This window comes from Bombina bombina, chromosome 7, assembly GCF_027579735.1.
Source record: "Bombina bombina isolate aBomBom1 chromosome 7, aBomBom1.pri, whole genome shotgun sequence".
Classification (NCBI taxonomy): Eukaryota; Metazoa; Chordata; class Amphibia; order Anura; family Bombinatoridae; genus Bombina; species Bombina bombina.
This window is the reverse complement of record NC_069505.1, coordinates 384461975-384484463: the sequence shown is the minus strand read 5'-3', so window position 1 is coordinate 384484463 and position 22489 is coordinate 384461975. Positions and strand designations below refer to the sequence as shown.

Sequence of the window (22489 nt, the reverse complement as noted above, 5' to 3'; positions counted from 1 at the left end):
AGCTGCCAGTTGTGGACCTATGAGGCATCTGTTTCTCAAGCTTGGCATTTTAATGTATTTGTCCTCTTGCTTAGTTGTGCACTGGGGCCTCCCACTCCTCGTTCTATTCTGGTTAGAGCCAGTATGCACTGTTCTGTTAAGGTAGTAGTACATAGCGTTGTACGAGATCTTCAGTTTCTTGCCAATTTCTTGCATGGAATAGACTTCATTTCTCCGAACAAGAATAGACTGATGAGTTTCAGAAGAAAGCTCTTTGTTTTAGGCGATCTAAACCTGTAATCAAACCCACAATTGCTGATGCTCCAGATACTCAACTAGTCTAATGAAGGTCAGTTCTATTACTTCTTTAATTAGCACAGTAGTTTTCAGCTGTGCTAACATAATTGCAAAATAGTTTTCCAATGATCAATTAGCCTTTTTAAATGATAAACTTGGATTAGCAAACACAATGTGCCATTGGAACACAGGACAGATGGTTGTTGATAATGGGCCTCTGTACGCCTATGTAGATATTCCATTAAAAATCATCTGTTTCCAGCTACAATAGTCATTTACAACATTAACAATGTCTACACTGTAATTTTTATATCAGCCAATAAGCTTCTATTCCACAGACCAGCTGTGCACATTCTAACGGTGTCACATGCAAAATAAGCAGTTTTCACTAAAAGTTCTTTTTTTTCATAACAATAACATATTTGAACTGTTTTTTAAATATGCTTGATAGAAAAAACAAAACTGTTTAACATCATTTTATAAGCGTTTAGTCTCTGCTTTTATGCTAGGGTAAGTAGTAAAATGTTGCTTACTTTGTGTAAAATGTTTTTCTTCTGCCCCAGTTGTGCCACACTGTTCTGATAAAACATAGATCTAAATTCTATCCTGGGTATATAAAGGTTTTGTTTTCTGCAAGGACCTCTACCATTCATGCTGATCAGACACTTACTGCTCTATTTATGCTGACGAGGGGCTTCCAAAATACAGTGAAAGGAAAAACGGTTAAGTCCTGAGGATGTGAACAAAAAAGGAAATTATTAAGGTCCATACATCTCAGAGGTCCAAGAATTTTAATGAAGCATGAGGAATCAAAACAAATAAATATCAATCTTCCAATAAATAATACAAAGCAAAAAAAAATGGTCTCTGTAACCCTTTTACTGCGAGAGCATCTCACTTGGTCACTGGGCATTCCTGTGTTGAGATGCAGAAGTGAAAGAGTTAAGCAGCAGCTCTTCCGCTGAATATTATGAGGACCAGCCAGGGCCCAAAGAGTTTGCTGCCGGGAGTCCCAGTGCAGAGCGGCATAAACACTGCAGTAATTCAGTACATGGCAGTCTGTGCAGGTGCACTACTTTCTGTCTGTGGGGGGGCAATTGCAGATAGACAAATGATAATTTATTAGCACAGGTTTACAAAAGTCCAGATTTGCTGATGCCGTATTTCATCAGAGAATATATGCAGGGTCTGTGCTGATTACTGTCCTTTACTGGAACCTATCTCAATGCACTGTGTGTACACAAGTGACAGGTAACCATAATATACAGCATAGGTGTTCACGAGTCCCCAAAGGGACTGGATAGTCATTCTTACCAACATAATAAGTCCATTTCAAAAGTAATTAAATTAGGGGTGTTCAGTTAATGAGGGTTTACTAGCATTTGATGTTTGTCAGTTTTGCTCTTAGCACACCCAGTGCTGTAATGTATACCTCCATACATGTGTATTCTTCACTCTGGAATAGGAAGACTAAGAGTGGAGTCTTAATGACAAGGGGAGGAGCTATGTGTTTCTTCTGTGAAAAGCACAATTGGGCTAAAAGAAGCTACTCCCAGGTGGTAACTGGGCCATAGAACAAGCTACTGAGGTTTTGCTCATTCCTGGTAGACGCTTATCTTTGTGTATGTATTTGTAGTATGACCCTGGGGATCTGAGGTTGCCATTTCCCTTGTTCAGAGGGGAATTGCCTGGTATTTTGAGGCTGTACTGACCTTGTTAGGCTGGATAAGACTGATATACATTAGGAAAGTTTTCCTTAGCGAAAAGCACAATTGGGCTAAAAGAAGCTACTCCCAGGTGGTACCTGGACCATAAAACAAGAGGTAGCATGTATAACCCTAGAGAGAGAAAAACCAAACAGGATTTTCTTGTACAAACCCCTTGTTTGCGTCAGGCCTTGTAGTGTATAATATACTTGTGCAAACATAGTTACATTTTTTTTTAACATGAGGCTATTTATCTGTTGGATGGGACTCTAAAGACGTTCCTTCTAATCAAAATGTATCTTTTGGACAAGCCTTAGTTTTTGGGAGATGGTATATGAGAAGGCTGTTTTGTTGGTTAGACATTAGCTCTCTACACTAGAGGAAAGGATGGAGGCCACGGGCTGGTGCATAGGGGCCCCTTGAAGCCCTCAGGTGCACACAAATTATATACACACTAGCTAGCTTTTCTGTAGAGCAATGATAAAATGCTAAACCAATTCTTAGTCTTTGCAGTGATTGTTTCGGGTAGTGCTAAAACGGAAGGGCATCTAATTAAAGCAGATCATGATGGTAACAGGAAGTCACTGTTTGTTCACTTCTGCGCACTTACTCAGTACACACAGAACTAGGTACCATTGTGCCTGAGAAGAAAAATCTGACTTGTGCTCTTTCCACTACCCCTTTCACTTAGCCCTCATATATACATACATATAACTCACATTTATATAAAAGGATGCCAGGGACCCTGTGGTCTGAATAGCTCATGTCAGACTCTTAAAAATTGTAAAAAAACTATACTATAAATGACGCCTCCTCAAACATAATATTATAAAATGAGAATAATGTTGTATCTATCACAGTTGAATGAGTGGCGGTGAATGGTGATGGGTTTGCCCAAGGTGACACACAAAAGAAAACAAACAATATAATACTTCTCCTGGGTTACAATCATACTGCCAAACACATAACATATTCGCTGATTTGGGCACAAATTCTCAGCCCTATATCCAGATCCACGGGCCCCCTGTGTATGCGGGTCAGATAGCAACATGGTAGTTAAACCTATGGAGACAATGTAGAGTCAGTGTATTTTAAGTCTTCTGCACAAAGTGGGGCAGGTCAGTGTATGTAAATACTAGCATACAGCTCCTTAGAGCCGTGTGACAATACACTCACTAGCATATGAGTATTCTAGTGCTTCAGAACAGAGAACGGTGATAACACAAAGCGTCATATGAGTGCACACCCAGTAAAAGTCAGTACAAAATAGTATTACTGAAAGAACAGTTTGCCTATGAAATAGTTTATATTGTGTGTGCGTGCAGAGCACCTTATACGTGCTACCTCTTTGGGGTACACCACATATTGTAAAGAAAACAGCTGGCAAAGAGATTTCTATAAGTGTATAGAGAGCAGTCAGTGGCCTAGTGTATGACTGGGTGTCTGCAAAGCTTTCCCTCCCCTGCAGCAGTGCCAGGAGTGACTTAGCCCTGTATAGTGGGCTGCCATAATCTAGCCCTGGGCACAGTGACAAAAATGACACAGTGAGTCACAGTGACTGGTTGTAATTCTGTAACGGTGATCTCACTCTTCAGGCGGTGATCGAGTTTGCCACGTCTGTGAAGACAAGACGAGTGGGTCTCTGCAGTGGGCACAGGCTGGTGAGAAGTACCTGTGGGCAAATACTTATATTATAAACACATTCAACATAAATAATATAAAGACAATAATGTTTTAATTGCTTAGTGAAGCATAAACATTAGCCCATTTTCTACAGTTTTCAAAAAGCTGCACTTTGTTTTACCTACACAACTTAATATATATATATATATATATATATATATATATATATATATATTTTTTATTTTTTTATTTTTTTTTTAAATTTATTTATGTATTTATATTATAAGCATTAATCCTCATGGAGTCCTTACTATTTAAATATCACAGAGAATAGGTCAACAGCGGTCATGAAAAGTCGTTTCACAGGTTCTTTAACAAGACTAGTAATGAAGAGGTTGCATTTACTAAAAAGCTGGTGCACATCACCAGATACAATAGCCGGTGAAGTGCTGAATCAGGCGGCACCTTAGTTTGGGAGTACCAGGCTGAAAACCTGTATCATAGTGCTCCCGGCTTTTGTATGCTGCTGAGGATTATTGCTGCTTTACCAAACACTGTACTAAATGGTGTGAGGTATTTTAAAGTAACAGTGTGCTGTAACCTTTTCTCCTCTTGAATGTGTTCCCAACTATCTATTTTACCTGCTGGAGTATATTAAATTAATTACAAATAACGTCTTTAGATATAAGGTCTTTTGAAATAGCTGCTTTGCTTGCCATATCCCCACCCTATACTGAACATTTCAATAATTACTTAAAGGGACATGAAACCATCTTTCATGATTCATATAGCGAACATGATTTGAAACAACTCTACAAATTTACTTAAACTATAAAATTTGCTTTATTATCTTTGTATCCGCAACCGTGCACTACTGGGAGACCGTACCAATAACGAGACATTTATGTGCAGCCACCAATCAACAGCTAGCTCCCAGTAATGCATTGCTGCACCCAAGCCTACCTAGGTATGCTTTTCAACTAAGGATACAAAGGGAATGATGCAAATTAGAGAACAGAAGTACATTTCGAAAGTTGTTTAAAATCACATGTTCTGTCTGAATCATAAAAGTATATGTTTTAGGTTTCATGTCCCTTTAAATATTCGCTAAGAAAAGCTGTGTAAACATAACCTGGAGAATAAATTACACTCCCAGTGGGGGGTTGTAGAGATAAGTTCTTAAATATTAATTTTCAATTGTTCTCTCTAAGTATACAAACAGAGATAACATAAGGAGGTTGTGTGTGTGTATAAAGAGTTACTATGTAAGAAGAACTGATAGCCTTGCAAGCTCAACCCATTTAAATGGGTTGTGGTTTCAAAGAGCAAACCCAGGTAGTTCATAATCAAAAATAAACCTAAAAGGAACAATTTCCTACTCATTTTATACTCTTCAGCTAGAATAACAAAATGTCACTAGAAACCCATTAAGGGGTATCAAGTTTTACAGTACACTGCCCCTTTAAGACAACATTTCACACTTATGCTTTGCCATAGCTTCATATTCTTGCAGATATTTAAACAGAAATATGCCCTTTAAGCTTACTCTCCCTTCTGCACATCTTTTCTTCACTATTCATCATCTTCCGCTGCATACCACGTTTCTCTCAGCACTTCTTATTTACCCTGCACTCAACCTGTTCATGCATTTTAAAAATACTGCACATTTTCTTTGAAATATCTCCACTGTTCCAATGCGCTTTCAACATCTAAAAACAAACCTAAAGTGATGCCTCAATAAGTTGTTTTACAATACCCCATGCCCCTTGGCAGGATACATACATCACAATAAACAGTACGGCACTGCAGATAGCTTTTAAGAGCTCTCAAAACATAAAATGCACAACTGTTTGATGTATTCTGCCTGCCAAGGGACACAGAAGGTTTAGGAGATATATTTGGTTATATATATATATATATATATATATATATATATATATATATATATATATATATATATATATATATATATATATATATATATATATATATATATATATATATATATATATATATATATATATATATATATATATATATATACATACATATATATATATATATATATATATATATATATATACACACACATATATACATATATATATATATATATATACACACACACACACACACAAAACACGGAAGGGGACTGCACTCTCTGGACTGGGTACACATCCAATGACCCTGTAACATTCTCAGCACTGGGTGCTCAATGGCACTCACAGGAAGCTGTGCTATCCCCAGAGTCAAAGGCAGTTAATCCCAGACAGGCCTGAGTGCAAGGCCCATAGGCAAAATTACAAAAAAAATTAATACAACACACAGAGAAAGTCCAGCACTCACTTACAAGCTCTCAGCTAAGATTAAAACCAATATACAGGGAGTGCAGAATTATTAGGCAAATTAGTATTTTGACCACATCATCCTCTTTATGCATGTTGTCTTACTCCAAGCTGTATAGGCTCGAAAGCCTACTACCAATTAAGCATATTAGGTGATGTGCATCTCTGTAATGAGAAGGGGTGTGGTCTAATGACATCAACACCCTATATCAGGTGTGCATAATTATTAGGCAACTTCCTTTCCTTTGGCAAAATGGGTCAAAAGAAGGACTTGACAGGCTCAGAAAAGTCAAAAATAGTGAGATATCTTGCAGAGGGATGCAGCACTCTTAAAATTGCAAAGCTTCTGAAGCGTGATCATCGAACAATCAAGAGTTTCATTCAAAATAGTCAACAGGGTCGCAAGAAGCGTGTGGAAAAACCAAGGCGCAAAATAACTGCCCATGAACTGAGAAAAGTCAAGTGTGCAGCTGCCAAGATGCCACTTGCCACCAGTTTGGCCATATTTCAGAGCTGCAACATCACTGGAGTGCCCAAAAGCACAAGGTGTGCAATACTCAGAGACATGGCCAAGGTAAGAAATGCTGAAAGACGACCACCACTGAACAAGACACACAAGCTGAAACGTCAAGACTGGGCCAAGAAATATCTCAAGACTGATTTTTCTAAGGTTTTATGGACTGATGAAATGAGAGTGAGTCTTGATGGGCCAGATGGATGGGCCCGTGGCTGGATTGGTAAAGGGCAGAGAGCTCCAGTCCGACTCAGACGCCAGCAAGGTGGAGGTGGAGTACTGGTTTGGGCTGGTATCATCAAAGATGAGCTTGTGGGGCCTTTTCGGGTTGAGGATGGAGTCAAGCTCAACTCCCAGTCCTACTGCCAGTTTCTGGAAGACACCTTCTTCAAGCAGTGGTACAGGAAGAAGTCTGCATCCTTCAAGAAAAACATGATTTTCATGCAGGACAATGCTCCATCACACGCGTCCAAGTACTCCACAGCGTGGCTGGCAAGAAAGGGTATAAAAGAAGAAAATCTAATGACATGGCCTCCTTGTTCACCTGATCTGAACCCCATTGAGAACCTGTGGTCCATCATCAAATGTGAGATTTACAAGGAGGGAAAACAGTACACCTCTCTGAACAGTGTCTGGGAGGCTGTGGTTGCTGCTGCACGCAATGTTGATGGTGAACAGATCAAAACACTGACAGAATCCATGGATGGCAGGCTTTTGAGTGTCCTTGCAAAGAAAGGTGGCTATATTGGTCACTGATTTGTTTTTGTTTTGTTTTTGAATGTCAGAAATGTATATTTGTGAATGTTGAGATGTTATATTGGTTTCACTGGTAAAAATAAATAATTGAAATGGGTATATATTTGTTTTTTGTTAAGTTGCCTAATAATTATGCACAGTAATAGTCACCTGCACACACAGATATCCCCCTAAAATAGCTATAACTAAAAACAAACTAAAAACTACTTCCAAAAATATTCAGCTATGATATTAATTAGTTTTTTGGGTTCATTGAGAACATGGTTGTTGTTCAATAATAAAATTAATCCTCAAAAATACAACTTGCCTAATAATTCTGCACTCCCTGTACACACACACACACACATAGTACCCTGCTTCATGGTTTAATGAGGCCCAATTAGTGCTGCTTCACTAATGCCCTATGATGTCCAAGCTAATAAGGTTTTGTGATTACTGCATCTTTCTAGCATAATGTCTCCCTACTACCCGCATAGCACTGCTATATAATTCAAGCTTCAAAAATAAATTTTCTTTTTTGACGTAAGCGAAGCTACACAGTTCCTAAAAGTGTAACATTTTAACACATTCCATATAATACATTTTCTCATGTTCAGCAGCTATAGTGTGGAAAAAAGTACAGCTACAGTACTACACTGTAGTAAATGTAAGCTCCTATTTCTGGAACCAGGCCTGCAAGTGCCCCCATTGTGTCTAGAACCAAAGCCTGCAAGTGCACCCATTGTGTCTGGAACAAAGCCTGCAAGTGCACCCATTGTGTCTGGAACCAAGCCTGCAAGTGCACCCATTGTGTCTGGAACCAAGCCTGCAAGTGCACCCATTGTGTCTGGAACCAAGCCTGCAAGTGCACCCATTGTGTCTGGAACCAAGCCTGCAAGTGCACCCATTGTGTCTGGAACCAAGCCTGCAAGTGCACCCATTGTGTCTGGAACCAAGCCTGCAAGTGCACCCATTGTGTCTGGAACCAAGCCTGCAAGTGCACCCATTGTGTCTGGAACCAAGCCTGCAAGTGCACCCATTGTGTCTGGAACCAAGCCTGCAAGTGCACCCATTGTGTCTGGAACCAAGCCTGCAAGTGCACCCATTGTGTCTGGAACCAAGCCTGCAAGTGCACCCATTGTGTCTGGAACCAAGCCTGCAAGTGCACCCATTGTGTCTGGAACCAAGCCTGCAAGTGCACCCATTGTGTCTGGAACCAAGCCTGCAAGTGCACCCATTGTGTCTGGAACCAAGCCTGCAAGTGCACCCATTGTGTCTGGAACCAAGCCTGCAAGTGCACCCATTGTGTCTGAAAACAAGCCTGCAAGTGCACCCATTGTGTCTGAAAACAAGCCTGCAAGTGATGTTACTGCATCTAAGATGCAAAGGAAACGCATTGAAGGTGATAAGGCAGCTGGTGAGCGTCATGTTGATGTGGGTGCTTAATAAAATATTGGAACATCTACCATAAAAACACACAAGGTAAGAGAAGGTAAGAGCTTCTGTACCCACAACCTCAGCAACAAAAGGTAATTTGCCCAAGAAGCCAGTTGCTTAAAGCATTGAAGAAACATCTTCACATTGATACATCAGAAATATTTAAAGCTAGAAGAGGATGGTTTGATAGATTTAAAAAGTGCAGTAACCTTCATAGCGTCTGTTTCACCGGCTGAGCTGGTGCAAATACAAAGTCAGCCAGGAATTTCCTACAAATTTTAAAGCCATCATTGAGCAACTATCCTCATGAAGTTGTATTTAATGATAAACAAACCCTTTTTGTACTTCCTGTGCATTTTTCTTTGTAGAATATAAAAGTACAGATGGGTTCAAAGCTGGAGAAAAAAAAAAACAGTACACTCTCTTGCTAGGGGGGAAATGTTAAAGGTGAATTTAAAGGGTCATAAAACAAGTTGGGATAGAGACAAAATATAATAATATGTACTTTAATTACTTTAACTGCAAATTTATACTGCAGTGCCTCGCCATTAACCCTTTCTTTTTAGTTTCTGAATTGTAAAGCTCTAACTCCCACCACACATTTCCTTCTATGGCTGTATCTATATCTATTGTGCTTTGGTAGAATGCAAAAATGCATAGGGATTATCTGCTGGAGCATACCTAGAAGCTGTGAACTCAGTTAAAATACAATGCCTGTGTGTAAACATTGATAAGGGAGGGGTGGAGTTGGCTGCTCCAGGCAACTTAGCTATGCATTTTATTTTGCTTATTTTTGAAAATCATTTTAAAATACTTGCCATCAATTTTTAAACATTTTTTTTTTTTTTTTTTAGAATATACTTTTTTTTTATTATAAGCATAAATTATTACAACTCGTTCAAACATTACAAGTATTGGGTAAACACAATAATTACAAAAATCCCACACCGCATTAGGGTAAAGATACAGTAATATTGCATAACATAATCAATTTTTCACCTCTATTCTTTACAATTCTGAGGGTCAATCTGTTCTTAAGTGAGAAGTGAAGTGCGGAGTGTGCAGATGCGTTCACGGATAAGGAGAGTCGTAATCTGTGGGTAGGGTAAAATTGTGGCGATTTCCGCCTCTTTTGAAGTGTAGTTACGCTAGTAAACTAGCTATAATAAAAGTACTGAGTGCAAAAGTGGTTGGGTAATAGCGCGGAGGCCGACGAGGGCCACCGCCCACCACAGAGTCGGATCTAAGTCTAATTACCTTTGCACTGTCGTGGACTAAAGCACTCCCACTGGGGGAAGGGGGTACTCAATAAAGGACGGTAATATGGATTAGGTAAGGAAGGGGAGGGAAGGGGCACATTAAATGGTGGGGAGGGGGGGAAATTAAGGAGGACGTAGAATCAATCTAGATCCCGTTTCAGGTATTAGCGCTATCGGGGGACTGAAAGGCCTAGCGTTTAACCTTATGTCTCTGTAGGTAAGCCCCCCAGGGTTCCCAGACAAGACAGAAGATTTCTGATTGGCGCCAAATTCTGTATACAAAGTCTTCCATGGACTTAACAAAATTTAGATACTCTACTACACTCTGCCATTTCGGAGGTTGTACTTTCTTCCAGTTCCTAGCGATTGTCATTTTAACTGAGGTGAGTATGTATATAAGAAGAGTTCTCTTGTGCGGGGGCACTTTCTCCAAACCTAAAATGTAGGAGAGCCATTCCGGAATCCACAATCTCTGGAAGACCCATCGAGCTACAGACCGTACTGGTTTTACTCCAGAGCGGCTTAAGGCTGGGACAAGACCACCATGTGTGCAGTGGGGCACCAATGCCACCACAGTTTCTCCAACAAGAGGGGGAGTGGTTAGGATAAACAATTTTTTTATGCAAACCATTTTTAATTAATTAGCCCTTTTAGGATATGCACAGATCTCAACCTGTTTTATGGCACTTTAAGCTAAAGCCTAAAAAAAAAAAAAACACAGCCAGCCATAAAAAGTGTTCCCTGAATCAAACCCATTAATGATTTGGGTATCAGAAGTACAGCATTGAACCTAAAGGTCTAGACCACCCTGATTATTTCGACACACTTCAAACTTGCATTCCTGTAGAAGTGATTTACCTTCCTAGAACACCACTTCATAAATACAACCTGTCAAGGATACTGGCCTGCAAGGGTTAAACCCATACCCCCTACAACCTCACCCCTGTTGCTGCTTAGCGGTTTTGGGCTCCTCAGAGCATCTGCGATTCCCCAGACCTTCTATACCTGGTTGTTTTGTATATGGACTGTCGTCTTGGAGGAGCTGGTCACGGACCGCCACTTCCCCCTTCGGCTGGCCGGGCCCCTGGAACTACCGGTCGGCCGCAGCCTCCAGGATTATCGGTGCCCTTTGACCCAGGTCGCTCCAGTGGCCCTTTGTCCCAGAGCTCCACTCTTCTGGAGTTTGCTGCCTCTCAGGGTGGCCAAGAGGTGGGGTGATTGCCGGAAGGGAGCTCTCTTGGGAACCGGGGGTTCCGTTTCCCCCTCTAACCCCTATTCTCCCTGGACTTCCAGGTGAACATTTTAAAACAGCATAACTCTGGTCCCCAGCCACGGATCACGTCGCTTTTTGGACTGTAGATTCTGGGGACCGAGAGCTTTAAAATGACACCCTGGAAGTGCCAGGGATCACCCCGAAAACCGCCACCCCTGGGTACCTGTGGGACCGTGGTTGCTATGGCCGGTGCCAGCCTGTCTGGAGGGGCGGGAAAACTGTGGCATTGTCTCCTGTTTTTATCAAGATGAGTGTGTGTATAACATGTGTGTTTGTCCCAATAAAATCTGTTCTATTTTCACCTGAATGCTAGTCTGTCTAGTTATTTGGGTGGGCTCCTGCTACAATCACTTTCCTAGGCTACATAGCCGCTTGTTCCAGGGAGAGGAAGGATCGAGGTAGCCGGGGTATCCGTCACATTGGCTGGCAGCGGTGGAATGCTTCCAATTTCCTGGGACATTCAAACCACCAGCTAGAAGGAATATTGAATGGAGACTCGAGGAAAGACTGCGGGGACCAGGAGCAGAACTACCCAAGATAGTCTCAGATGTTACCCAGCTCAAGTTAGCAGAAAGCCACCAGTCCATAGGAGGGGCTCCATCCACCCATCGAGTGCTGGCTCCTTGACCACCCAAGCTACCCCATGGGGCCTTCCGAGCATACAAGGAAGAGGAGGAGGATATTGACTGTTATCTTCAGGTCTTTGAGACCCAATGTGAACTGCAGGGGGTAGCCTATGCCGATAGACTGTCTGTCCTGATTGGTAAATTGTCAGGGAGTGCTTTGGCCACTTTCCACGCTACCCTTTCGGAGGACCAAAGGGACTATAACAAAGTAAAAGACCATATCCTTGCCCGATATGGGCTCATGCCGGAGGCCCACCGGCAGAAATTCCGGGCATTAAGGAAGCAGGGTGGACAGCCTTTCACAGAATGGACCCACCAATTCACCCGGTCGATGACTTCCTGGCTAGCCGGCTGCAAGGCCACTACTGGGGCCGAAGTGGCACAGCTTTTTCTACTGGAGCATTTCTATAACCATGTTCAAGTCGAGATTAAAGAATGGGTCCATGACCGTCGACCCACCACAGCAGACCAGGCAGCTGTCCTGGCAGATCAGTACGCAGATGCCCGCCGCCAAGTTCGCCATGCCCCGCAATCGACTCCACGCACAGCTTCTGTTGTAGTCCAACCCCCAGTGGCTACCAATAAGACCCCAGGACGCCCGGCCTTTGTCTCTCCGGCCGAGTCAGGGACTCACGAGGATGTTTCTCCTGCGGGCCCAACAGCAGCGACAGCCCAGCCAAGACACCCCCAGCCAACAGTTGGGTGAGCACTCCAGCCCCGACCTACCCAGCCGCTGCCCACTACGCTCATACACTGGCATCGGCTGACTACCCTGAATGAGCAGAAGAGGAGGTTGGCACTCTAAAAAAAGCTCACCTTGTGTCCACAGACAACCGTCAGCACCACTGCCAGACCGTTTGGGTCAATGGAAAGGCGGCCCAGAGATTAAGGGACACTGGATCCACCATCACCCTGATCCAGCCTCATCTGGCCTCTGCTTCTACCACTACTGGAAGAACTCTTGCTGTTCGAGTGGCCGGAGGTGCCACTGTGCGAATCCCTCTTGCAGGTGTCCATCTGGCTTGGGGCACCGGAGCCCGTACTTTGGACGTGGCCATTATGCCAGATCTTCCCGCCGAGGTTTTACTAGGAAACGACCTCGGCCTACTTGTTTCCACCTTTATGGGGGATACTTCCATGGACACCTGCCCAGTGACCACCCGCAGGCAAGCTCAGCGTCAAGCCAACACACCGCAGCTGGGGACCCAGGTAAGACCCCCCACCCCGACTCCTCTCCTTCCCCAACGACCCACCCTCACGCCCCAATGCCCAACCCCGCTCCCTGCCCTCCTCCCCGACCAACTATCCTGGGCCTCCCCCTCGGAATTTGCCCAAGAGACACTAAGCGACCCGACCCTTGCCTCCTTCCGAGACCGAGTAGGGACTGATCCCCAGGGAGGAACGGTTCCGATGGGAAAACAGCCTGTTGTATTGGGTCTCCCGGAGGAAGAAAGGGCCAGTGCCCAAACGCCAGCTGGTGGTACCGAAACAATATCGGTCCGACCTGCTGCGAATAGGACACGATATCCCCTTGGCCGGGCATTTAAGCAACTCCCGAACACACCACCGCTTTACTCAGGTCTTTTTCTGGCCCAGAATCACAAGAGAAATTAAGGAATATTGTAGGACCTGCGTGGTGTGTCAGAAAGTAGGGAAGACCGGGGACCATACGAAGGCTCCCCTTAACCCTCTCCCCGTTATTGACGAACCCTTTAGCAGAATCACTGTGGATATAGTAGGGGCCCTACCTCGACCCAGTCCCTCTGGGAAAAAATACATACTCACGGTAGTAGACTATGCCACTAGGTATCCAGAGGCAATACCTCTGGCAAATATCCAGGTGGAGACGGTGGCAAGTGCTTTGCTCCGGGTATTCACCAGGGTAGGCTTTCCCCGAGAAATGGTCTCTGACCAGGGGACCCAGTTTACAGCGGAGGTCACCCAAAAGTTATGGGAACTGTGTGGGATAAAACCCCTGTACAGTGCCTCCCATCACCCCCAGACCAATGGGCTTTGTGAACGGTTTAACGGGACACTGAAGCAATTGCTTCGGACGTTCTCGGCTACTCCCAAAGACTGGGAAAAATTCCTGCCGCACCTCCTATTTGCCTACAGAGAGGTGCCCCAGTAATCCACCGGGTTTTCACCCTTTGAGCTGCTGTATGGCCGGAAAATAAGGGGGCTCCTAGACTTGTTGCGAGCCCACTGGAAGGGGTCAGCAGGGGAGGAAGGACCCTCCGTTGTGGAGTACGTCCTGAAGTTCAGGGATCGGCTGAAGGACCTCACTGCCATGGTGCGGGAGAACCTGCAGGCGCCCAAAGGAGACAGAAACAGTGGTACGAACGTAATGCTCGTAGCTGAATTCTCACAGTAGGGCAAAAGGTGCTTGCCTTGAAGCTTGTCAAAACGAACAAGTTACAGGCTTCCTGGCAAGGGCCCTGCCGGGTGGTGGAACAACTGAATAACACCACCTACCTTGTAACAAAATGCTCCGATGACCGGGTCCAACGGACCTTTCATGTGAACATGCTTAAGAAGTATGTAGAAAGACCCCAAGATGTAGCCACAATCTGTGCTCCGGCTGTGGAAGACTCAGAAAGCCTTCCCATGCCAGAGCTCCCCTGGGCCGGATGAGACCCCTCAAGGAGTAGCCAACATAATCCTGGATGAGATGTTAGCGGCTGGACAGAGACAGCAGGTCCGGCATTTACTAGAGGACCGCCAGGAGATAATCTCCAATGTCTCTGGGTACACCACAGTGGCTGTGCACTGAGTGTAAACCCCAGGACAAGCTCCCCTGAGACAGGCAGCTTGCAGAGTACCTGAAGCTGTCAGAGACAGTATGCACCGGGAGCTCCGAGGAATGTTGGACCTCGGTGTTGTTGAACCGTCCAACAGTCCCTGGGCCTCCCCGGTGGTGCTCGTCCCCAAGAAAGATGGTACTACCTGGTTCTGCATTGACTACCGTAAGCTCAATGACAGAACCACAACCGACGCCTACCCCATGCCCCACGTCGATGACCTCTTAGATAGAATCACCAGGGGTCACTTCCTAACTACCCTTGACCTCTGCAAGGGGTATTGGCAGATCCCACTAGACCCTGTTCCGTTCCCAAGTCCGCCTTCATCACCCCTTTCGGCCTCTACCAGTTTAAGGTCATGCCATTTGGGATGAAGAACGCTCCAGCCACCTTTCAGAGGATGGTGGATTGCCTGCTGGATGGCCTCCAAGACTATGCCTGTGCCTACTTGGACGACATCGCCATCTTTAGCGACACCTGGGAGGATTCATTTGATTCACCTGGGCATCATTCTAGATCGACTCAGAACCGCCGGGCTGACCCTGAAACCCGACAAATGCACCATAGGCCGCTCAGAAGTCCAGTACCTGGGCCACCGAATAGGCTGTGGGCAGCAGCGGCCGGAGCCCGCCAAGGTTGAGGCAGTGGCAAACTGGCCCACTCCTTAAACTAAGACCCACGTCTTAGCCTTCCTAGGAACCGCCGGCTATTATCGAAGGTTCGTCACCAATTATAACACCCTCACCAAACCCCTGACCAACCTGACTCGTAAAAGACTGCCCCGACAGGTACTGTGGTCCCCAGAATGTGAAAACGCTTTTCAGAACCTCAAGTCTGCCTTGATCTCTGCCCCCGTCCTGGCTGCGCCTAACCCCACTAAATGTTTTCGTGTCCACACAGATGCCTCCATGTTTGGGTTGGGAGCAATGCTAAGCCAGATAGACGAAGAAGGAGAAGACCACGCCATAGCCTAAATCAGTAGGAAGCTGCTGCCCAGGAGATAGGCTACGCGGCAGTGGAGAAGGAATGCCTGGCACTGGTATGGGCCCTCAAGAAATTACAACTGTACCTATATGGAAGACCCTTCACTGTCCTCACTGATCACAACCCCCTGGTGTGGCTTAACCAAGTGTCGGGAGATAATGGACGTCTACTAAGATGGAGTTTAGCCCTGCAGCCCTTTAACTTTGATGTTCAGTATAGGCCGGGAAAGAGCAATGGGAATGCCGATGGACTTTCCCGGCAGACTGAAATAGAATGCTCCTCGGAGAGCCCCCAGTAGACCCGTGGGGATCTAGTCAGGTCTGCTGAACTGGAAGGGGGGAGTTGTCACGGATACTGGGCTGCAAGGGTTAAACCCATACCCCCTACGACCTCACCCCTGTTGCTGCTTAACGGTTTTGAGCTCCTCAGAGCAACCGTGATTCCCCAGACCTTTTATACCTGGTTGTTTTGTATATGGACTGTCGTCTTGGAGGAGCTGGTTACGGACCGCAACTTCCCCCTTCGGCTGGCCGGGCCCCTGGAACTACCGGTCGACCGCATCCTCCAGGATTACTGGTGCCCTTTGACCCAGGTCGCTCCAGTGGCCCTTTGACCCAGAGCTCCGCTCTTCTGGGGTTTGCTGCCTCTCAGGGTGGCCCAGAGGTGCGGTGATTGCCGGAAGGGAGCTCCCTTTGGAACCAAGGGTTCCGTTTCCCCCTATAACCCCTATTCTCCCTGGACTTCCAGGTGAACGTTTTAAAACAGCATAACTCCGGTCCCCATTAACGGATCACGTCGGTTTTTGGACTGTAGATTCTGGGGACCGAGAGCTTTAAAATGACACCCTGGAAGTGCCACCGCTCCCCCGGGATCACCCCAAAAACCGCCACCCCTGGGTACTGGGATAATAAATAAAATCTGTTCTATTTTCACCTGAATGCTAGTCTGTCTAGTTATTTGGGTGGGCTCCTGCTACAATCACTTTCCTAGGCTACATAGCCGCTTGTTCCAGGGAGAGGAAGGATCCCCTTTGGCGGAGCTACCCAGTCGGGGTAGCCGGTGTATCCGTCACACAACCAATGGATCAGGGAGTAATATCTACTACATCACCATGTATTCAAGAAGCTCATACAGAGAATACAGATGGTAAAGATATCAATCAGGAAATTCTGGAAAGACTACACCATTATGAATGGAGCTGATGATATCAAAATGTGTCTCTGCATGTATGGAAGAATCTATAGACAGATGTATGTACCAACGTGGAGAAAGATGAGAAAGAATCTATTATCCAAAATGTTGATAAACTGTCTCATGAAGGTGGGCTAATAATGATGTATAGAAACTTTTTCAGTCTTATAGAGCGGTCTTAGCAATGAAGAATTAGCAGAACAATGAATCGCAAGTGAAAAAGTCCCTGATGTAGATGAGATATACAAAGAACTCACTACATTCCTCAGTAACAGCATTGCAATAATTATTATTATAATTAATTTGCAGTGCACAAATAGATTCCGCAGCACTATAAATACAGGTGCAAGATACAATGGTAACATTTACAAAAGGCAATATCAGACCAGATGAATGTGCAGAGGCCCTATCTGTGAGTTGCCAATGGGTGTAGATAATTTTGAGTGAAGATTTCCAAGATAGCTGGGCTTGTGAGCATATATGCTAAAGGGCTGAAGGAGAGGAAATGGGTAAGAAAAGTTACAGTAGAGTTTTTAAAAGGATGTTTGAAACTTTAAGAGAGTTTAGCGAGTCTTATGGAGAGAGGTCAAGAGTTCCACAAAATGGGGGCCAATATGGACAACTCATGTAGACCCGGCAGAGGCACTCATTATGGATTGCAAATCTGACAGACCAAATGAAGTTGCAATAGTCAATATGGGATGTGATGAGAGAGTGGATTATAATCTTAGTTTTGTATTTTATGAGGAAAATCTTTAAGCGTTTAAATTGGAAGTAGCAAGAATTACCCAAGGACTGGATGTGAGGAATGAGTGAAAGATTTGAGTCAAGTGTGACCTCAAAGGCAATGAGCATAAGGCTTTTGGTGATGATGCTATTGTTATGGGGTGTAGGGATCTTGGAAGCTAAGGTTTAGAACAATTTAGATTTAGGATGAGATATCAGAGTTAGTGACATGAGTTAGCAAGGAGGGAGATAGATCTGGAGGAAAGAGGTAGATTTGCATGTGATCAGCATACAAATGATACTGAAACCCGTGGGACTTTATTAAAGAACATATGGATCATGTGTAGATAGAAAAGAGAGGGAGATCAAGAGCCTTGTGGCATGACCAAAAAATAAATAAATCATGTACCAGTTTACAAATAATGAACTTATGACCTCAATGTTCTAAAGCTTGTCATTATATAGCTATGTGCTAAAGCTTGTCATTATATAGCTATGTGCTAAAGCTTGTCATTATACAGCTATGTGCTAAAGCTTGTCATTATACAGCTATGTGCTAAAGCTTGTCATTATATGGCTATGTGCTAAAGCGTGTCATTATATGGCTATGTGATAAAGCGTGTCATTATATGGCTATGTGCTAAAGCTTGTCATTATATGGCTATGTGCTAAAGCTTGTCATTATATGGCTATGTGCTAAAGCTTGTCACTATATGGCTATGTGCTAAAGCTTGTCACTATATGGCTATGTGTTAAAGCTTGTCATTATATAGCTATGTGCTAAAGCTTGTCATTATATGGCTATGTTATAAAGCTTGTCATTATATGGCTACGTGCTAAAGCTTGTCATTATATAGCTATGTGCTAAAGCTTGTTATTATATAGCTATGCGCTAAAGCTTGTCATTATATGGCTATGTGATAAAGCGTGTCATTATATGGCTATGTGCTAAAGCTTGTCATTATATGGCTATGTGCTAAAGCTTGTCACTATATGGCTATGTGCTAAAGCTTGTCATTATATGGCTACGTGTTAAAGCTTGTCATTATATGGCTACGTGCTAAAGCTTGTCATTATATAGCTATGTGCTAAAGCTTGTCATTATACAGCTATGTGCTAAAGCTTGTCATTATATGGCTATGTGCTAAAGCTTGTCACTATATGGCTATGTGCTAAAGCTTGTCATTATATGGCTACGTGCTAAAGCTTGTCATTATATGGCTACGTGCTAAAGCTTGTCATTATATGGCTATGTTATAAAGTTTGTCATTATATAGCTATGTTATAAAGCATGTCATTATATAGCTATGTTATAAAGCTTGTCATTATATGGCTATGTTATAAAGCTTGTCATTATATGGCTACGTGCTAAAGCTTGTCATTATATAGCTATGTGCTAAAGCTTGTTATTATATAGCTATGCGCTAAAGCTTGTCATTATATAGCTATGTTATAAAGCTTGTCATTATATGGCTATATTATAAAGCTTGTCATTATATGGCTATGTTATAAAGCTTGTCATTATATGGCTATGTTATAAAGCTTGTCATTATATGGCTATATTATAAAGCTTGTCATTATATGGCTATGTTATAAAGCTTGTCATTATATGGCTATGTTATAAAGCAATTCAAGCTCTGTCCCACCCAGGCCCCCTTAGCCAGGCTTGCTATCCAACAGTCTCACAGCCTTGCAGCTATTGAACTAAAATATCAGTCTCTTTAAGCAAGATCGTCTGCTTTAAATGAACTGGAGGATAAAGTCAGGCTCCTGTTTGGAAAGTATTCCTGGCTATAACTGGAATAAGGGAAAGAGGACCTCATCAGAAACAACACAAGATCATCAGAAAGGGAGATCACCTCTAACCAAGTGTCTTATCCATACCTCATATTGGATAAGGTTGAATCACACGAGTGTGCATTTATTCATTTATTTGAGTGAATAACATTGATACAAACAATCTTCACTAGGAGTGTCCCCTTTGTGCGCTTGTCCACTCTCTATCATTTCAGAACAACCTGGGGAGGATCTTCTTTTTGAAGAGGAAATTCCCATTTTGGACACAGCAGCCGAAATTAGAGGCATTTGTGGAACTGTCGCACGTCATGCTAAAAATTGGACATTATTGTGGACTGCCCTACCATTCTCCACTTTTGTGGACTAGTCTTGTAACCAAGTGGTATAAGTAAGAGACTTACTGGTGGCTAATTATAATATCCTCATTGGATGATTTATTACTTACTACTAAAAGTATTTACATATGCGTATACTTCAAATATTACACCATTGTACTGAGCCATTGTACCCTGGTTCAACTCTAAGTATCAGAACAATATCCCTAAGCGCAGACATACCCCTTTGTTGTATGTATATATCTATCACTCTCATTCAATAGATAGCTATACACATAAACACCATTTATAAATAGATATTCACACACCTTGCCCTGGGACTGCATGTCTCTGTTTGGCTCCAGCAGTTCCTGTTCCAAATCTTCCTGCTCCTCGGCTGGGTCAAAATTATACATTGGCATCAACTGATGACGGAGTTTCTCCAGCCTTTAATGGAAAGGGAAAGACAACGACAAAAGCATATTAAATAAGGGACATAAAAGAGTACAGGTGATACATTTTAGGGGGGGGGGCAATCAGCAATCAGCCCTTAAAGGGACTTTAAAGGGATAGGAAAAGTCAAAATTAAATTTGCATGAGTCAGATAGAGCATATAATATTAAGACACTTTTAAACTCACTCCTATTTTCAAATGTGCTTTGTTCTCTTGGTATCCCTTGTTGTAAAGGGATAAGCACATATGCTACACTAGCGGGAGCTTGCTGCTGATTGGTGCTGCACACATTTGTCTCTTGTGATTGGCTAACTAGATGTGTTCAGCTAGCTGCCAGTGGTGCATTTCTGTCTCTTCAGCAAAGAGTAGCAAGAGAATGAAGCAAATTGGATAGTGGTTTAAAATTGTATGCCCCCTTTTTTTATTTAATTGTGCTTTGTTGCACACTCCCTAGAGAAGCCAAACATAAAATCTGTAACTTAGGTTTGAAAATACTGCAAATTGCCTAAAACAGCCATGTGACTGCAGCATTGGCTGCCAACTGCGCTTGTGCTTCTCTAGGGAGAGTGGGACAAGCACAAATTCCCACAAAAGCAAGAGGTACATAACACCCTTTTAAAGGGACAGTAAATGGGTTGTACATACAAAACCTTTCCGATGTGTTGTTATAGAATAACAGATCAGCCAAGTCTTTTAAAACCAAATTAACATCCTTTTTACTGCAATTGTTTTTCAAAAGTCAAACTCTACCGCCATTTGCGTTATTTGGAGAAGCCAATCTGAACTTTAGTCTACAGACAACAAGACTACTCACTGTCATAAAGTTAGTATAATGTAAATGGTTTTGCAGTTGTTATCTGATAAAGCCCCTTAAAGATAGATATGTAGCAGGACTAGCCTTGAGAAGTCAGCAAGGAGCAGTTCAAGTAATGAGAAGTAGAAATTGCTCAATTCTCAACACGAAATTACATGAAAAGGGGGCAATAATTCAAATTTGTTTGTAAAGCGGTTTCATTATGCATAACTAAACACAATATATATATATATAAAAGCTTAAAGTTGTTACTGTATCTTTAAGGCCCTGCTGTACAGACATGAACTTGGTTTCAAAAACAAAATACACAACTTTAAACTTAAAGGGACACGAAACCCAATTTTTTTTTACATAATTCAGATAGAGAATATAATTTAAAAATAAATAATTCCAATTTACTTCTTATATCAAATTTGCTTCATTCTCTTGTTCTTTGTTGAAGAGATATCTAGGTAGGTAGCGTGCACATGTCTGGAGAACTACATGACATGGAAATAGAGCTGCCATATAGTGCTACAGACACGTGCACACTCCTGAGCTTACCATGCTACTTTTTAGCAAAGGATAACAAGAAAACAAAGAAAAATTTGACAATGGAAGTAACTTGGAAAGTTGTTTAAAATTGAATGCTCTGTCTGAATCATGAAATAAAACATTTGGGCTGTATGTCCCTTTAACTTCTTTTGCATGCATATATATTACGTACATGTTTAAATAGCGCTGTTTCATATGTATGACATCATTTAAACAAGCCTTTAAGGGCTCGATTTACCAAACCGTTTGCCCACCACTGCAGGTAGTCACAAGAGCAGCGGTCATCAGACCTTAGGTGGAGAATTTCATTATCTTCAGTCTCATCTGACCGTGGAGATTGACAGCTCCTGCCCGCGCGTGATTGGCTGTGCACAGGCAGGAGGCGGTGTTGCACAAGAGCGTAAAATATCGCTCTTGTGCAATGCTGAATTCCAGCCGCGGATTGCTGCCCGCCTCAGGGGCGAATGTGTTGCTACCCGCCTAAACTTGATAAATCGAGCCCTAAAAGTGTGACAGCAACAAACAAGGAAAATGAAATAAGGAGAAAAAGAGGTAGATAAAAAAAAAAGAAAAAAAAAAAAAAAGAGGGTGAAACTGTGGGAACACCGTATATATAGGATGACCAGGGAGAATGCTCACCTCCTTTGTTTTCTGATGTACAGAACCTGAAGCAAGAAGCAAACACGAGATTGAGCGACACAGAGAGAGAAAAAAAAAAGAGAAAATGAAAAGTACTTGATGGGAAAATAGAACGGTTTGTTAATAACATGCGACGGGCACGGCACCTCTAGGCATAGAAGAGAAACACCTGATGAGTGTGGTTGTGTGTATGGCTTTAGCCTTCATGCTTAAACATGAAACCTATATTTTGGCCCCTATTTATGACAGTGCAGATCAGGTCCGCCAGACCTGGCTGAATACGGCGAGCAATACGCTCTCCGTATTCAGCATTGCACCAGCAGCTCACAAGAGCTGCTGGTGCAACGCCGTCCCCTGCTGACTCGCTGCCAATCGGCCGCCAGTAGGGGGGTGTCAATCAACCCGATCGTACTCGATCGGGTTGATTTCCGGCGATGTCTT

The 22489-nt window shown here is 43.2% G+C and overlaps 1 protein-coding gene across 2 annotated transcripts in view; it reads right to left on the bottom strand.

Moving 5' to 3' along the window:
- Window positions 1-1050: 1050 nt before the first annotated feature.
- Window positions 1051-22489, bottom strand: part of C7H3orf18 (chromosome 7 C3orf18 homolog) — a 30831-nt gene continuing 9392 nt past the window's right edge. For both annotated transcript variants that reach the window (XM_053689022.1, XM_053689021.1), the window contains exons 3-5: window positions 22049-22074; window positions 19937-20054; window positions 1051-3654 (exon numbers count right to left, since the gene is read on the bottom strand). In XM_053689022.1, the coding sequence (XP_053544997.1) occupies window positions 3574-3654; window positions 19937-20054; window positions 22049-22074 (225 nt within the window). In that variant the 3' untranslated portion in view covers window positions 1051-3573. The remainder of the gene's footprint in view (window positions 3655-19936; window positions 20055-22048; window positions 22075-22489) is intronic.